Raw genomic sequence first — 18,344 nt, 5'->3', positions numbered from 1 at the left:
CGACGTGGCATTCTACTTGTTCCACTCAGAGCAGGTCTGGGATAGCCCTCGGATCTGACGGCCAGCAAATCAAGAACCTTAGTGGTTGTACATCAGGCGCCATTTTGGGCACTGTGGCAATAGCTTTGGGACAGCAGGGACAATAGTGAACTGCACATGTGCTGATCTCGCGAGAACTTGCTGACGTCAGTGATTGCACTGGTCCCGCAGGAAAATAATGCTGACTGTGGCATTGTATGGTTCAAAATAGGTCCGTGTAGCACCCAGACCTAACGGCCAACAGGTTCCGAAAAGATCAGCACCACCAACAACCTAATTATATAGGACACCTGGTGTTTCTCTAATCCTGGGACCTGCTCCAACCAGAAGTGGGAGAAAGGTTACAGAGACAATGGTGCAGCCTCAGCATGGTATCACACGAGGTGGAGAGTGGTGAGCCAAGAGCTGGGGCTGTGGAGACCACGGTGGAAATCCGACATAAGAACCGAGACCTGGAACTCGCTGGAGGTTGTGGCACAAGTGGCTGCAAGAAAAGTTGTGTACCAACCGCAATAAGTAAAATCGCATTGTAGACCTGTGGGTGACACAGCTTAGAAACCTACCCCAAGGAGAAGACTCTGCTAACCAGAAGTACAATGATCAAGAGCAAAAGAAGAGACAAAGGCACAATGAATATTGCCGAAAACTCTCCTGCAACGGAGCAAAACCCTATGCCAACCTCAGAGTTAACTGAGGAAGACATCGAGAAAATGGGGTACACAGAATCCATAAGACTGATTTTAAAGATTCTGATCAACAATGAGAAGCTCATGCAAGAGTTCAAAGAATTTAACGAAGCAATAAAGCAAATCAAGACTGGTATATCAGAAATTAAGAACACAGTAGAGCAAATTAAGAGTACAGTGGAGAGTCTCCAAAACAGAATGACACAAGCAGAAGAAAGAATCTCAGAATTGGAAGGTATTTCCTGTCATCAGGGGGAAGCCAACAAAAAGCTGGAAGCAGAGCTGGATCAGGCCAAAAAAAGTATTCAAGAATTGAAAGACACTATTAAGAGGCCAAATATAACAGTTATGGGAATCCCAGAAGGTGCAGAAAGAGAAGCTGAGTTTGCAAATGTATTTAATGAAATAATAAAGCAAAATTTCCCTAATCTAGAGGAAGAATTGGGAAACAAGATCCAGGAGGGGAACAAAACTCCCAACAGGCTTGATCCAAAGCGATCTTCACCACGACATATGATCATCAAGCTCTCTTCAATTGAACATAAGGAAAAGATCCTTAAATGTGCACATGAAAAAAATCAATTGACATATAAAGGAAAGCCAATTAAGCTCACAGGAGATCTCTCACAGGAAACTCTATAGGCAAGAAGACAATGGAGTGATATATTCCAGATTCTAAAAGAAAAAAATTTTCGGCCCAGGATAACATATCCGGCAAAGCTTTCTTTTGTCTTTGAAAATGAAATAAAATTCTTCCACAGTAAAGAAAAGCTAAAAGAATTTGCCTCTTCCAAACCTGTCCTACAAATGATACTTCAAGATGTTCTCTTGGCAGAGAAGAGGAATAGCACCTACCAAAACCAAAGGCAAATGGGAAGAATATCCCAGTAAAATGACAACAGAAGACTAAACCAATGAACAACCCATTCCTAAAGTGACAGGACCAACGTAACACCCATGTATATTAAGCTCTGAATGTAAATGGTTTAAGCTTAATCAAACGTCCTAGATTAGTAGACTAGATTAAAAAACAAAACCCATCTGCTTATTGTCTGGAGGAGACACACTTCAACAAAGATTAGCGGAAACTATATCACATGGGTTTTGTTATTCTCTGTTAGTTTCATCTCTTCAAAACACTTTCTTCTGATTAAATCATTCAATGACTCGTAGATCATGCAGTGGCATCAGTATCTTCAAAAAGGTTCTTGATTTTCATTTCTTCAGCTACATATTAGTCATTTAATAGCATGCTATTTAACTTCTTGGTGTTGTTAATTTCTTTTTTCTCCCGGATGTTGATTTTGTTTTGTGGCTCTTCATTTAATGGGATGTATAGTAGCTGTGTAATGGAGACTGTCATATCTAGTAACATGTCATTTAACTTCATGGCATTGTAAATTTCCTCTTTTCTTTCTATTGTTGATTCTGAATCACGACTTTTCATTTAAGGGGATGTACAGTAGCTGTGAAATGGAGACTAACATTCAGATGTGAGGATGTAGTGTGGTATGCATGTCTACTGCCAAAGATGGACTTACAAGGAAACTGCTTAGTATATCTTGACAATAGGATTCTGGACTCTCTGCCACTGTCCATGCCCGCAATGATGGACATATGACTGAGTATGAAGAACTATATGTTAGTAATGATATAGAGGAACGGGGGGGAGGGAGCTGGGGAGGGGATAAGGGAATATGAAACTGTACAATAAAATAATAACAACAATAATATGATATTAAAAAAAGAGATGAATTCTTAAATTTGTTGAGATGACCCACTGTTTTCTTTCTAGGATTCTGAATCCACTTGGTTTTATACATTTTAGGGAAGATTAAACAAAACTCTTACAGTTCTGAATTTTAATTTCTTTTTAACTATTTCATTGTAACAGAAGAATGCTGGTAGAGAAGCAAAAAGCAACACAAAATAACTCCCCTCTGTGTGTAGCATAAGAAAGTCTTGTTTGGTTGCAAAACTATCAAAATTAAGCTACTCACTTAACAAAGGCAACTTTCAAAAATATTCTATCCTTGCAAAAATATTTCCAAAGCTGTAATTCCTAGGAGTCCTCCACTGGGGAAACAGCACTGCAGGCAATTTACTGGCAAGCTGACTCAGAGCTCTCCAACGAAACAGCACAACTGTAAGTACAACTGCAAGAACAGCTCTGCCATGCACAGGGATGCTGTGCAGTTATGTGCATCACAAGGAAGCACACCGACTGCTGGCCACCTCGCTACCATCCCCTCTCATCACTTAACATCTATTTCTAATTTTTTTATTTACTTATTTATCTGAAAGGCAGAGTTATAAACAGAGAAAGAGACAGAGAGACCAAAATCGTCCATTGCTGATTCACAACAGCCACACATGGTTGCAACAGCTCAGGCCAGGCCAGGCTGAAGCTGGGAGCCAGGTGCTCCTTCTGGGTCTCTGACCTGCATGGCATGGCCTCCAGTACTTCAGCCATCTTCTGACTTCCCAAGTATATGAGCAGAGAGACAGATCGTGAGTAGGGCAGTCAAGACTTGAAGAGGCACCCATGTGGGATGCCAGAGCTTAACTCATCAGGCCACATTGCCAGCTCCTCATCACCCAACATCGAAACCAAGATAAACTGTACATTAAACTGACGATCTCAGAGACACAATACTTTACAGGGGAAGAAATAAAGAAAGAAGTAATCCATCTAATCCCCGGCATCAAAGAGTTTTGGTAAGGTGACGTTTTGCTATTCATAAAGAAATAGAATCTTTGGCTGAAAAACAAACCATAGAGAACTTAGGAGATAAGTGTACAACAAAATAAACCACACAAGCTCCTTTCCCTGATACTGGTGTAAATTTATGATGCCTGAAGTAATCAATAACTTGTTCATTCTAAAAACTAGCAAATACATGATGACAAAAGCAAACTATCAATAAGATTCAGCAGATGATGCTGGACTCAGAACTCTAACCAAGAAAAGACAGAAGACAGAACAGGACAATCATCTCAGCTATATGTTGGCAGCGAAATATGGGGCAAACAGAGACTTTATGATGGACCATATCAATCAGTGGACGACCTCATCGAGCGAAACTGGCAGCGATTCATAACTGGAGAACTATTAAGACCACTTGAGCACATATCTCAGAGCATGCCCCACATCCCGGGCGGGAAACCAGGTGGGGCTTCTCCCTCAATATCCCCCTTTACCTCAGATACATGATGGAAACAATATTGACATAATAGCATTACCCACTTCCCTACCCCCCTGAACTTTTTTTTTCTTTTTCTTCTCTTTCCTTTAAGTGTAATTAACTATGTAAAGATTGTCAACAATACAATAAAATAGATTAAAAAAAAAAAGATTCAGCAGATGATAACTTAACCATAAATGAGGCCAGTTTTTTGTTTAATGAGTTTTATCCTTTCTGCTGGAAATAAGCAATGCCTTTAACATAAACAACCTCAAGGCAGAAGACATCAAACCGTTTGGATAGTCCTGTGTACCATTTCCAGCACTGAAATTACATCTAAGCAGAGACAACCTTGAAGTTACCCAGTCACAAACAAGTACGATCCCTTGGATGGTCACTTCTGGATTCTATGACATCCTAAGCTTTCAGTACGGGCCAATCATCCCACTTGGATTAAAAGTAAAGGATGTACTCAATACTCAACCATGCGGTAAATACATCTTTTTAAGAATACAGACTCAATCCAATAGCATTACTATCTCAAACAAATTGTCAGCATTTAAACAGAACAAAGGAAAAATCCTTCCATGATGATAGTTTTATGTTCCCATTTAAGAATGAAAACAGAAACAAGACCTATGAAGATAAAATTATGGGGTTAAAGTTCTTGGGAGCTTCCTGAAACATCATCCAACACATTGCTGATTCCTCAACCCTTGATCAAGGTCTCCAGTCGCCCAAGTGGAAGTAAATCCTGAATTAGGTTAGATGACCTGCAAGATCTCTTCCCTGCTATTTGATTCCACTTAATTATGCAAATTTGAGTAGTCTGTAAATTAGTTCTAGAAGTGTGTTTAAATCTCTGGTAATTAGGGCCTCCATTTTACATTTAAGTGATGTCATACGTTTTCTAAATCCTGCCGAAGGGAGGTAACACTGTTCAGCAGATGCACATAGCACTCACTGTGTATGCTTAGCACTGGTCCAGTGAATTACAAATGTTAATTCACACACTATCCAGTATCTGCATTCTTGTGCAGCTTAAGTGAAAAATGGATATACCAATAAATTAAAATGAACAATCACACGCATGTATTCCTTAAAATCAAAACTACTCATTCCACACAATCAGGACTGCCCCACAAGAGCATGCATCTGGTCAGCTAACTTCTTCTGGAAATCCTTCTATCACTTCCAGACCAGTTCACACTCCTCAGTCAGCCAGCAAGGGATTTCTGTACCCACCACCTGCTTACCCACCTGGCTCACTGCTCCCTTAAACCTTCACTGTTTGCAGACACACCCCACTCCCACATGCCTCTGTACTTGCTGCCCCTTTGCAGGGTACACCCACCACCTCCACTCACTGGGGCAGCTCCCAGCACTCCACAGACACCGACAGCTCCTCCTTCAGAAAACCCACCCTAATTCATCATCTGGGTTAAGCACTGGGTCTGTTACTCTCAGGAAAGCACAGGGCAGGGCAAAGCGTAACTGATGATTCACTGCTTCATCCTTCCACCTCCAGGCTCCTGAAAGCCTAGAGCCAGGGTCCCCTCCCCACTCCCCTTCAATCTCTGAAAGTGCTTGCAAATAAACAGATGATCACGTAAACTTGATGAGCTTACAAAAAAGCATCTTGATTTTATTTCTAAAGTACAAAAGGAGTTGCTAACATATTAGAGGTTGTATCTATTGAATTACCAAAGAAATCAGGGCGGCTGCAGAACGCTGACCAAAGGCTTCTGTTCCAACGAGAGAGCTCTCAGAGAAACTAGAAAGGTCAAAAGTGCAAGAAAACTCAGATTTCTAGCTGTAAGAGCAGTTGTCCTGTGGCAACAAGGACTTTCTAACACTGCCAGATTCAGTGCTGGCTGCCAATGACTTGTAGCCGTAGCTCGTGAGACGCAGCACTCGGCAGTGGCTTCCAGTGAGGCACGCACTGGGATGCCCTGTGCAAACCACACTGTTGGGAGGACCCGGGACAACCTCTGACAATGACGGCTCTGGCACCAGGACTGTGCGGTGGCTTTTACTTCAGGCTTGGATAAGGAAATCTGTTCACGAGAGCCGGCATCTAGCCTGGCAAGTAAGATGTCCATGTCCTGCTTCAGATTGCCTGCGGTAAATTCCCAGCTCCGGCTCCTAACCCGAAATGCCAAGATTCTCTGGGCAGCAAAAAGTGAGGGTTCAAGCGATCGGATTCCTATTTCCCACCCAGGAGGCCTGGACTGAGTTCCGAGCTCCTGATACTGTACCTGACTTCATTCCAGGCACTTGTTCGGAGAGTGAACTAGCAGATGAAGTGCTTGCTCTCTCTTTCTCTACTTCTCAAACAAATAAGTTAAATAATCCATCCATGTGGTTTATTTTTTAAAAGACTTACTCATTTTTTTTTTTAAAGATTTTATAGAGAGAGAAGGAGAAATAGAGAGACAGGGGTCTTCCATTTGCTGGTTCACTCCCCCAAATGGATACAATGGCCAGACCTGAGCTGATCTGAAGCTGAGAGCCAGGAGCTTCTTCCAGGTCTCCCATATGGCTACGTGGGGCCCAAGGACCTGGAGCAGCCTCCACTGCCAGGGCCAGTTCTCCCAGTGCCCCCAGTCCTCCCAGGCTGTAGCAGAGAACTGGATTGGAAGTGGAGCAGCTGGGACGAGAGCCAGTGTATATGTGGGATGCAGGTACCAACAGACAGAGGATTAGCATGCTACACCACTAAGCTGGCCCCTATTCACGCTCTTTAATTTAAATCCTACCAATTCACTTGCACCTCACAGGAAGTCAGAGTCATTTTCTTAACCATGAGGTTTTAGAGAACCAGGAGACCTTCTGCCCGAGTGGAGAGATGTGAAAGCCAAGAAAGCTATGAGGTGGTGGTCCCCCGAGCAGGGAGAGGGGGCGCCACCTATCTCCCATAGCAGTGGTCCTTCCCCCACAGATGAGCAGAGGGCTCTGGGCACCAGGCCAGAGCCAAGCACCACCCTGCGGCTCTCTGTTTCCGCTCCATCCTTCCTCTACCCAGAAAGTCTTCGAGATGTGCTTTAAAACACTGTCAGCAAAATCCAAAGTTGGGAAACTCTACATGAAAAAGCCATGTTTTCAACGAGTAGATTTCAGGGACAAACAAATAAATAAATGTTGGAGACTATAAACTAACAGACCTTTACAACACAGGGTGGCCTCCAGGCAGAGCCACTTCAGAAACTGGCATCCCAGTCCTGAGGGCTTCTTTCAAGTTCCAGTTCCTCCACTTCAACTTCCTGCTAATATGCACGCATAGAACGACACACATCTGTAGACACACACACACACATTTCTTGAAAGGCAACTGGAAGACTGAAAAAAATCTAAAATTCTTAATTTTTAAAAAATATAACAGTCACATTTTCAAAAGAGCCCTAACATCTTACAAGCCCATTACTGAATTTTTTCATTAATAAAAGAAGATTCACTTTAAAACAATTCGGATTTGGGAAGAGAAAAAATAGGGTATAGATAAGGCCAGCTTGGTGATGACCTGCCAATTGCTGAAGCTAGGGAATTTGTATCCGATTTTTTTCTGTTTGTGTATAATCAAAGTTTGCACAAGGGCATGAGAATATTCTTCCTAATCAGGTGAAAAGTAAAACAAAGAAATGGTGTCCTCAACACTTCAATTTTCACATGAAACAAGACAAAATGGAAAAGAAAAAGTGGCACTTACAAAACATTAGTTCCAAGAATAGAATCGTTCCTTAAAGGCTTGGAATATTAAATTTTCTATCTGGCAATACAACTTTAATGTATGCTATGGTGTCCCTTAAATCAATTCCCTATCTTCTATTCTACATAATCAAGTGTTTGGTTACAACTACAGATTTAAATGTTCTCTGCTTTCATATTTTCACACACACATATATAAACAGATGAACCATCACATCACCAATGAAAACTTAAACTGGTGGGACATATTTATGCTTCTGAGAATCTGTAGCTTGCCTTTATTTCACTGAAGTTGGTGACAACAAGAATAAGTTCTGTCCTAAAAGGTACCTCAAGCACATGAACTGCCTGCCTGCAAGGTTGATGTGTATAAACTCAAGAAAAAAATCTACACAGCCCAAGAGAGGCTTCCCGAAATGAGCCAAGAAAGTCACAATTCCCAGGAATATCTGTGAGTATGTAAAACTGATCTGCATCCAGATGCAATGACAAGAGTTTTTAACAACACGATTTAAGATGCTCGGTAACCACTGTCCCAGTGGCACCAAGAGGAAAAGTGGGAGAGGGAGGTGGCTGGCATGTGGGACATCCACAAACTGGAGGGAGCTGAGAACCCTGAAGTTCAGATGGCTGTGACTGCTGGCATTTCCCTGCGGCGTCTCTAGCCTTGTTCTTTCTCTCCGTCCTACAGTGTCAACCTCAAGGGTTACCACAAGAATGATGATGCAAGCTGTGCAAATACTCTCTCCCTCTCCCCTACGCATGGCTGTTGCCGGCAGAAAGGGCAAGGTCTCCTGCCTGTACTCCGGTCAACCACACCAACTCCCCTCCACCAAAGCCCTCAACCTGGACTCTCGGGCTTTCTGTTCAGGCGGGTCCGGCTCTTGCCTGCTTTTTCCACAGGGAGCGCCATGCATGCAAGGCTCCCGGTAGGACTGCGCCCTTCACTGAAGACACAGCATCTCCGGGGCAACCGAGAGCGAATGCGCGGGGGTCAAGGCTGAGCAAGGCTGCACCAGGACTACTCTCCCACGCGATCCCAGTCTCCAGCCCTGGCCCATGCCTCTCACCTGCAGTCCCCCAGGGTCACCCCGTACCCGCGTGTTGAGCTCATCGTGCTGGGTCTCATCCTCGCCGCCTGAGCGGTAGACGAGGCGCAGGGGCACAATGCTCTGGCGCTCCAGGAAGCGGTTGTCTCTTCTCCTTTCCAGTTCTGCCAGTGAGGCGTCTCCTGCTAGCAGGAACGGGTCAGTGGGGAAGGAGAGAAAGGGCAAGGAGGATGACACAGACCCTCACTCCTCCGCGCTGCGCTCCCACGTCTCCTCTCGATAACCCCGCTGCTTCCTCCTCCCTCCAGGACCCATCAGGGAAGGACGCAGTGGCGCGGGCTGGGAGCCTTGGAGCATCTCATCGGAGAGCACCTAGGCTTGGGGCCCAGCAGCTAGAGCACCTCTTTCCCAAATTCCCCACTCCTCCTTTTCAGAAGGAAAGCACACATTCGACCAAAGGTTTCCAAAGCATCTTCCCAAAACAGTTTTTTTCCTTCACTTCTCGGCACCATTCCTAATATCAAAATCATCATCATCATCAACCCCACCATCATCTCCCGGCGCACTTGGGAAACAAGGATGCTTCCCTGTGTGACATGCGCCTGAGGACTCCCAGGATTCCTGAAGCCTGTGAGGTGGAAGAACTCACCTGCCCGGCCGCAGCGCACCGGGGGGCAAGTCCCCAGGGCGCAGAGCAGCAAGAAGGGCACGCACGCAGCCGTAGCCGCCTGCATGGTGCTGCTGTCAGCCTGCCTGGCCCGAGACGCTCAGCTCCTCATGCCCCGTGCGCCCAGGCAGGCTGCCTCGCTCGGCGCTCCCCGGCTATCCTCGGCCGCCCCCTCCTCAGCCGCTGCTGAGGTAGCCGCGGCGCTGCAGCCTCCACCGCGCTGCCGCCTCAGTGCTGCATTGTGCTCCGCGGGCGCTTCCGCTGGCGGGGGGAGTGAGCGAGTGCTGCATTGGGCGGTTGGCAGTAGCTAAGTGGCTTCTGGCGCCTCCCACCTCATCCCCCTGGCACAGGCTCAGGCGGGCGACGAGCGCACGGCGGGGCGCGAGCGCACTGTGCACTCGCCCCACGCGCGCGGGCAGGGGCGCACGCCGGGGAGCCCGCCGGGAAATGTAGTCCAGGCTCCGCGTGCCGCCCGCCTGCGTGACGGCGCTGGCCGTGGCTGCCTCGTGAGGCTGAGGCCCTCTGCCTCCTGCGAGCCCAGGGGAGGAAAGGGGCAGCGGGAGAAGACACGGTAGGCAGGCCTCCTGGCGTCGGGCAGACCCAACCGTGGCCTGTCACAGCCGGAGAGGCTGAAAGGAGCCCCGCTGGTTAGTAGCAGTAACCGAAATTATCCAGGCGCCTCGCGCCAGGAATACAGTAAGTTCAACACTGGGCAAGTATGGGCTGAGGGTCTTCTGTGTGGCGGTTGGCAGCCATGAAGGGTGCGTGTGTTAGACACACTCACTCTGAGATATAAGCAATTACAGAACTCTTGGTCTGAAAGATGCCTAGAGGAGGGTCATTCCCGGGACAGTTCCCTAGAGAAAGTCTACCCAGGGCCCAACTCTCCATGGCGTTTTCCTCGGGCACACCTGCCTATCTCAAAGCTGGATTTGAAAACGTGGGGGAAACTACTTTTCTCACGCTGCTCATTCCGCTTTCTTCTGATTCCAAAGTTTACAATTTTTTTTAATGTACTTATTTGAGGGGGACTATCCTATTTGCTAATTTACTCCCCACTGCCAGCTGCACAGCTGGGGCTTGGTCCGTGGGAAACTAGGAGGCAGGAACTCCATCCGAGTGGCCCTCACGGGAGGAAAGGACCTACAGATCTAGCAATTAGCAGGAGGCTGGACCACAAAGCAAGTAGCAGGGACCAGCACTGCACAATGGGATGTGGTGCCCCCAGCAGAGGCTCAATACATTGTGCCACGAAATCTGCCCACCACCATCACCTATCATGTTAGAAATCTTAAAATAATTGCCCAGATGTTTAACACATGCATAATACTGTACAGTCTTCCAGACTTTACATACTCTTGTTATCATATGATCTTTAAGGTCAATAATTTGGTAAGAATTATTTCCATTTTACTTTTTTTTTTTTTTTTTTTTTGAGAGGCAGAGAAGCAGGCAGAACTCCCATCTGCTGAGGAACTCCTAAAATACCAGCCAGTGGTCAGGCTGAGCTAGCATGATGCTGGGAACCAGCAGTCCGGGTACCCTCTCCAGGGGACCCAGTGAAGTGAGCAGCACCTGCTCTTCCCCGGGTGTGTGTTACTGCCAAGCTGGCATGGGGAGCAGGACTCGGAACGCAAACCCAGGCACTACAGGATGGGCTGCAGCCTTCTTACCTGCCATGTCAAACCAGGTCCTGTACCCACACAGTAAGTTTGAGAACTGTGCCATCCAAATACAGCAGCCCTTAACCACATGTGATCACTCACATTTAAATGAAGTAAAATTCGAGTTCCTAAGTTACAGTTGCACATTTTCAGTGAACCCGATTCTGCTGTGTTGGTTTAGCTACTGAACATTCCCATTTGTTGAAGGAAGTGCTGTTGGACAACACTGACTTCCGGAACTGAAGCCATGTGGCCCGAGGTCCCATGCCAGGTCGTGAGTAGACTGGGGTTAGGGTTTGCCCGAACCTCCTTGCTAAAAACCCGTTTCTGTGTAACCCTCACCTTGCTCCTGCGCCTGTAGAACACAGACAAGAATCATCCGTGTGATATTCTTTGGAAATGTTTTTCTCTTTCCCAGAAGATTGGTTTCTTCAACCCCGTGCTTCGTGTGACTTAGTTTTAGTTTTCTTTCCCTTCCTGAGGGCCTGAAAGCATATCCCAGTATGTCAGTGTCTCAGCTAAACTGTTATCAAGAATTCATTATAACTCAGACATGTTATTGCCAGCAAATAATAGAGACACTTCTTGTCCTGAACTCTTGCGTAAGAGGACATTTTATCATATTTTGGTGAGGACATCCATTAAGTTTATTATTTTGTTTTAATCCCCCAGATCTTCAAATCAGTAACAGTGAGAACCCAGTGTAGTGTGTACAGTTGTGAGGGCGAGCCTTGTGTCCAGGCGTAAAGATGCCCCAGTCCCATACTGAAGTGCCTGGGTTCCATTCCTGTGGCAGCTTACGCCACCTTCCCAGCGAAGGCCCACGTAGCTGGTTTCCTGCCACCATGGAGGATCTTGGCTCTAGATTTTTAGCTTCAGCCCAGCCTCTGTCATCTCAGGCAGTTGGGGGAGTGAAACAGGATGGGAGTGCATTCTCTTCCAATAAATTTATATATCTTTAATTTTAAAAAAAGACATGCAACTAATACATGTTAGGTCTTAATGCAGACATTTTACAGTAGTTAATTAGAATGCAGAACCTGGACACGTTTACCTTCCTGCCATATTATCGTGGATCCATTTTTAACAAAGTTATCTTACCAGAATGGATGACCTAACTGCTCTAAGATATTTGAAATATTTAAATAATTTCATAGGATGAAATCATCAGCTTGATACAGGAAGAGTTAAACGTTTTCTTGAAGAGGCTTGTTTGGTGGCGCAGATGAAGCTACTGCTTTTGAGTGCTGACATCCATCCCAGAGTGCAGAGTCCTAACCACCCTGCCACTGCGTCAGCTTCCTGCTGACGTGCCCCGGAAACAGCGGAGGACGGCTCCCACCCGCCTGGGAGACCCAGAGGCAGAGCTGACCTCGTCCTAGCGCAGCCCCAGCTATGGCAGACATGTGGAGAGTGAACAAGCACATGGAAGATCCCGCTCACTCTGTTTCTCCGTTATCTCTGTAACCCCTTCAGACACATAAATAAATCTTTAAAAGGACGTTATTCAGGCTTGTATAACTGACACAACTGACTGGGCTCCTTAAATAGCAAGCATGCATGTCGCACAGTTGGAGGTTCGAAGATCAAGGCAAGTTCAAAAAGGCCACTTCCTGACCTAGACAAGAAGCCTTCTTTTTTTTTTTCTTAAAGATTATTTTTATTGGAAAGGCAGATATACAAAGAGGAGGAGAGACAGAGAGGAAGATCTTCCATTTAATGGTTTACTCCCCAAGTGACTGCAGCAGCCAGAGCTGAGCCGATCTGAAGCCAGGAGCCTGGAGCCTCTTCTAGGTCTCCCACACAAGTGCAGGGTCCCAAGGCTTTGGGCCGTCCTCGATTGCTCTCCCAGGTCACAAGCAGGGAGCTGGATGGGAAGCGGGACTGCCGGGATTAGAACCAGCGTCCATATGGGATCCTGGCACGTTCAAGGTGAGGACTTCAACCGCTAGGCTACTGCACTGGGCCCAGCCTTATTTTTGCCGTTGGACACCCTGAGTGCATCTTGGTGGTTCCACCCTTATGACTTCATTACCTCCCAAAGGCCTCATCTCGGAGTAGCATCACTGTTGTGCTTCTACAGACAAATTTAGGAAGACACATTCAGTCCTCAGCAGGGAGTAAGACGCTATCATTTGTCAGATTTGTAAATCTGAATCGTTAGGTGCCTGGCATGTTTGAGCAAACAAGCAATGAGTTGCAGACTGTTGTTTCATTAGTCATGTTCACAGTGTTTAATGTTTGGGAAATTTACTCTGCCAAATTTGTAAGTGAGTTGAATATTAATCAAAGAAGAAGTGAAAATGATCATGTTTCACAAAACATTAAGATCAGCAGCTGACTAAAAGCATAAGGAAAGCAATGTTTTAATTGTACCAGAGTATTGCTCTAGTGTGCAAGGCAGCAGTGCCCACCAGGGGAAGGGCAGGATGCTGCTAAGCGTGTCAGAGGGGCTGCGTGCTTGGAACACACTGCTGGGAACTGGCGGCTGCTCCGCCCGCTCAGGCCCTGCAGCAGACAGTCCAAGGAGGTCGGTGGTCTTCCTCCCACATCACCAAGTGCTTTTCGTCATGGTTCCTAATGAGGCGTTAAAGGAGGGGCCCTTGGGAGACAAAGCATCTGAAACAGAATCATGGTGTTGGTTCTTAACTATAAATTATCTGAAAAAGCATTGAACTATTTGTAGGAAATACAAGTTATACTTAAATAAAGTTCTTAGAAAAAGAACGCAAAGGCGAAGACTTCTGGTGTGGACGGGGCACGCTCCCAGCTGTCAATCGTATGTCTTCTCACTGCTCGAGGAGTGGCACTAATCAAGGGAAGGATAGAAAAGTGACGATGCAAGGTTTTGACTACGCTAGTCGTGTGCTAGCTCTCATTTCCACCTAGCAATTCTTTTTTAGCATGCATGAGTTAACTTTTCTATTTTTACAAATGAGGACTTCTGCAAAGTAGGGGCCTAAGAATCCAGTAATTTCTCCAAATGTACTGTAAGCTAATTGAATTTTTAAAAAAGATTTTATTCAACAGGGAGTTTCAGAGAGAAGAAAGGTCTTCCATCCACTGGTTCACTTCCCAAATGGCTGCAGCAGCCACAGCTGGGTTGGTCTTAAGCTAGGAGGTTCCTCTAGGCCTCCTATGTGGGTGCATTGGCCCAAGGACTTAGGGCCATCCTTCACAACCTTCCTAGGTCTTTAGCAGGGAGCTGGATCAGAAATAGAGCTGCCGGACTGAAGCTGGCATATGGGTTGCTGGAGCCTCAGGTGAAGGCTTAGCCTGTTACACCTAGGTGCTAGAACCAAGTTAGTTTGAGTATTTCAATGGCAAGATACTGGAAGTTGTAAAGTCAATGTGAAGGTTATGTAAACATTTACACTGATCTCTATATGTACACGTATTCAAGACTTTTTAAAAGAATTGTTTTTATTGGAAAGTCAGATACACAGACAGGAGAGACAGAGAGGAAGATCTTATGTCCAATGATTCACTTCCCAAGTGGCTGTAATGGCCAGAGCTACGATGATCCGAAGCCAGGAACCCGGAGCCTCTTCCAGGTCTCCCACATGGGTGCAGGGTCCCAAGGCTTTAGACCATCCTCAACTGCTTTCCCAGGCCACAAGCAGGGAGCTGGATGGGAAGTGGAGCAGCCAGAAGTAGATCCAGCACCCATATGGGATCCTGGCACATGCAAGGTGAGGACTTCAGCTGCTAGGCTACCACACCAGGCCCATATTTAATAATTTTATACTAAAAAGTTTTAAATCAAATTCAGAGGCCTAGCCACCTCAAATAAGTTTGTGAAGAGAAATTATTTGAGAAAAACAAACTTCTGTTTAAAAATGATTTAACCTTTAAACGTTTTTCTATTTGAAATATGAATATTTTGGCCAGAAAAAAAAATACATCCAAACGTGTTTGTGCAAAAAGCAAAACAGGGCCTGTGCCATGGCGTAGTAGACTAAGCCTGTGGATCCCAGTTTATGTCCTGGCTGCTCCACTTCCCATGCAGCTCCCTGCTTATGCTAGGGGCAGCAGTGAAGCACAGCCCAAGTTCTTGGGTTCCCGCACTCACGTGGGAGACCTGGAGCTGATCAACAAAGTAGTTGTTGCAGCCATCTGGGATTTAAACCAGTGGACGCAGGTGCTGCTCTCGAACTCTGCCTTTCAAATAAAAATAAATGTTTTAAAAATTAAAATACATCCATTTTGGTTTTTCAAACAAAAATATGCTTTTAACATAACTTTAAACTGATTTCACACATAAGATACATTTTATTTTCTATGTTGCCAAAAATTAGCAGCAACTTCTTTGAGAAGGACTTACTTTTATTTGAAAGTGAGATTTACAGAGAGGAGACGGAAAGACCTTCCCTCAGCTGCTTCATTCCCCATGTAACTGCACTGGCCAGGGCTGAGCCATCCTCTGCGCATCCCCCACTGGGCCGCACTATGCGATCCACAGGAAAGAATTTGTTGTTGGGCTGCTGTGGTGGCATAGTGTTCCATTCCTCCATATGTGGTGCTGACATCCCACATTGGCACAGGTTCCAGTCCCAGTGGCTCCCTGCCAATGGCTGGAAGAACAGCAGAGGATGGCTCAAGGCCTGGAGACTGCACCCACACAGGACACCCGGAAGCTGCTGCTGGCTTCCAATGTTGGACCCCAGCCCAACTCTAGCCATTGTGGTCGTTTGGGGAACGAACCAGCAGATGGAAAATCTGTTTTCTAACTTTTTCAAGTAAAATAAATAAAATCTTACTAAAAATGTACTGCTTCAGCCAAGGAACATCATCAAAAGTAGACAATTTTCAAGTGTCCTTCCTTTAGGTATTGTCTAAGTGCCCTGCTGCATAATAGTGAGGCCCATTCCTCAAGCAACCCAGTCAACTAGCTAGTGCATCTTCACATAGAAATTTTGCATATTTCCACGTATGGTCACCTGATACCCAAAGGCATACTCAGAGCACACCTGCACATCAAACCTCTGGAGCATCTGCTTACTGAGGGATTTAAACCTGTAATGAATTACAATAAAACCTCAAAAAAAATACTTTGATGTTTGTCAACATCCCAGATGAAAATAGATGCAAACATTTCTCAGCAAAATACTAGCCAATTGAATCCAACACATCAACAAAGATCATTTATCCAAGGAATGCAGATGGCTCAACACGTATAGACAAATGCATTTAACATGTTATCTTAACAGAAGAATAAAAGTAATTTGTCTTAAAAATGAAAGAAGCATTTAGTAAAATTCAATATTCTTTCATGACAAAAACCTTGAAGATGTCAAGAAAGGAGTATAACCTTAACGTAATAGTGGCTACAATAAACCCACAGCTAAAATACTGGTGAGGAAAAGCTGAAAGCTTCCTGTAAGACCTGGAACCAAACAAGGATGTGGCCCACTCTCCTGACTCCTGGGAAGTGTGGAAGTTTTATCTAGCACATTAGATAAGATAAATGAAATATATACAAATTGGAAAAGAGGAAATCAAGTTACTGCTGTTTACAGTTGATACTATATATATTTAAATCTAAAGATCTCACCAAAAAACTATGAGAACCAATAATGAATTCAGTAAAGTTGCAGATTCAAAATGAACACACAGACATCAGTAACACTTTCATACACAATAACAAACTCACTGAGATACGAACTATACCAGACCCATTCACAATAGCTACACACATACAATTAAAAATACCTGAAATAAACTCGCCTAAAGATGCAAAAGACATCTACAATGAAAATTATAAAAGACTGATGGAAGACACCAAAAACAAAAGACCTTTCAATTTCATGCATGGATTAGGAGAATGTTGTTGAAACAACTACAGTACCCAAAGTGATTTGCCAAGTCAACACAATCTTCATCACAGTACCAATTACGTTCCTCACAAAAATGGGGAGAATCCTAAAATTCATATAACACAAAATAGTTTAAATAGCCAAGAAAGTATGAAATGAAAAGAACAAAACTGACGACATCACAGTGTGATTTCAAAACACAGAGCTCTGTAACAGCATGGTATTAATTCTTTACAAAGTGCCAAAGACATACAATACAAAAAGGAGACTCTTAAGTGGTGTTGGGAAAGCCACAAACCTATACATTGAAAATTGAAACTTCTCGCTCCATGTAAAAATCAACTAAAAATGGATCAAAAAAAAGATCTAAATATAAGATTGGGACTATGAAGTTACTGCAAGAAAACATAGGAGAAACATCGCAAAACATCAAACCACTTTGTAACTTATTAAAATACAAATATTTTAAAAGAAAAAACTTCCCTATCTACTAAAATTTTTTAAATTCCTGAAAAAATGGAATTAAAAACAAAGCAACTACGTTGGCACAAAAAATTTGGAATCTATGCAATATTTTTAAGTTTTCCACGAACTCATTAATGGTTTCATTGATATCATAGAATTCCAAGTCATGTGCTTGCTTGGGAACTGTTACCTGCCTGGATCAATTTGGCTCTTTACTTTTTATAAACATGAATTTTTACTTTTAATAAACATATATTTATTTGAAATACACAATTACAGACAGGGGTTTTCAATGGCTGGTTCATTCTCCAAAGGCAGCAGCAGCAGCAATGTCAGGAGTTGGGCTCAGACCAAGCCAGGAGTTGGGAGCTTCTGCAGGGTCTCCCACGTGAGTGCAGAGGCCCACTTAAGCCATCTTCCACTGTTTTCCCAGGAGCATTAGCAGGAAGCTGAGTTGGAAATAGAGCAGCCTGGTGTCGAACTGGTGCCCATATGGGATGCCAATGTACAGGCAGAGGCTTACCCAGGATCAACAGTTCTGACCCAAAAGCACATACCTTTCAAGCAAATCAAGTTTCCCGTCTACTCTGCTGAGGCCTTTTGAAGATTCCAACTTTTGAAGATACTTGGCTATGTTAAAGATCTGGTTTCGTGGGCAGATCTGGGAAACAAGGTATAATTGTAAGTGCTATTACAGAATCAAGTGCCACTAGAGGTTTTTGTTTTGAAAGGATTTTTTAAAAATCACCTTTTCTGGATACACAAAATCCCAAAGGCACACAGGCTGAGCGTTGATAAAATTTAAGAAAAGCGCTTGGCCTCTGCATGCTTGCAGTCCCGGTCAGGACAGTTACATGCTGCAGAGCTGGACGCCCACCAGCTTTCATCCTGATGGCTGGGTAGCGATCGGTATGCTGCAACCCAATGCAAACATGTGGCCATCTCTCAGTTTATAGCAATATTCAAATTAACTGCTACCTAAGCATTTCTTGAATGCTCATTCTGAAAGGCTTAGAGGAAATTTAACAAATCCTAGAGGTTTCAGCTTGACTTTTTCCCTCATTATAA

The 18,344-nt window shown here is 44.6% G+C and overlaps 1 protein-coding gene across 9 annotated transcripts in view; it reads right to left on the bottom strand.

The window, feature by feature from the left end:
- The window catches only part of ADAM22 (ADAM metallopeptidase domain 22), a 191,113-nt gene extending 181,366 nt beyond the window's left edge, over nt 1–9,747 (bottom strand). For 2 of the 9 annotated variants that reach the window (XM_058678087.1, XM_058678089.1), the window contains exons 1-2: nt 9,314–9,745; nt 8,686–8,849 (exon numbers count right to left, since the gene is read on the bottom strand). In XM_058678087.1, the coding sequence (XP_058534070.1) occupies nt 8,686–8,849; nt 9,314–9,398 (249 nt within the window). In that variant the 5' untranslated portion in view covers nt 9,399–9,745. Of the gene's footprint in view, nt 1–8,685; nt 8,850–9,313 lie in introns of all 9 variants that reach the window. The other 7 variants (XM_058678094.1, XM_058678093.1, XM_058678096.1 and 4 more) reach the window with 7 other exon arrangements.
- Nucleotides 9,748–18,344: the final 8,597 nt, after the last annotated feature.

Source organism: Ochotona princeps, chromosome 20, assembly GCF_030435755.1.
Source record: "Ochotona princeps isolate mOchPri1 chromosome 20, mOchPri1.hap1, whole genome shotgun sequence".
NCBI classification, from domain to species: domain Eukaryota; kingdom Metazoa; phylum Chordata; class Mammalia; order Lagomorpha; family Ochotonidae; genus Ochotona; species Ochotona princeps.
The sequence above is the reverse complement of the archived record's forward strand: the minus strand, read 5'-3'. Positions and strand labels throughout refer to the sequence as shown.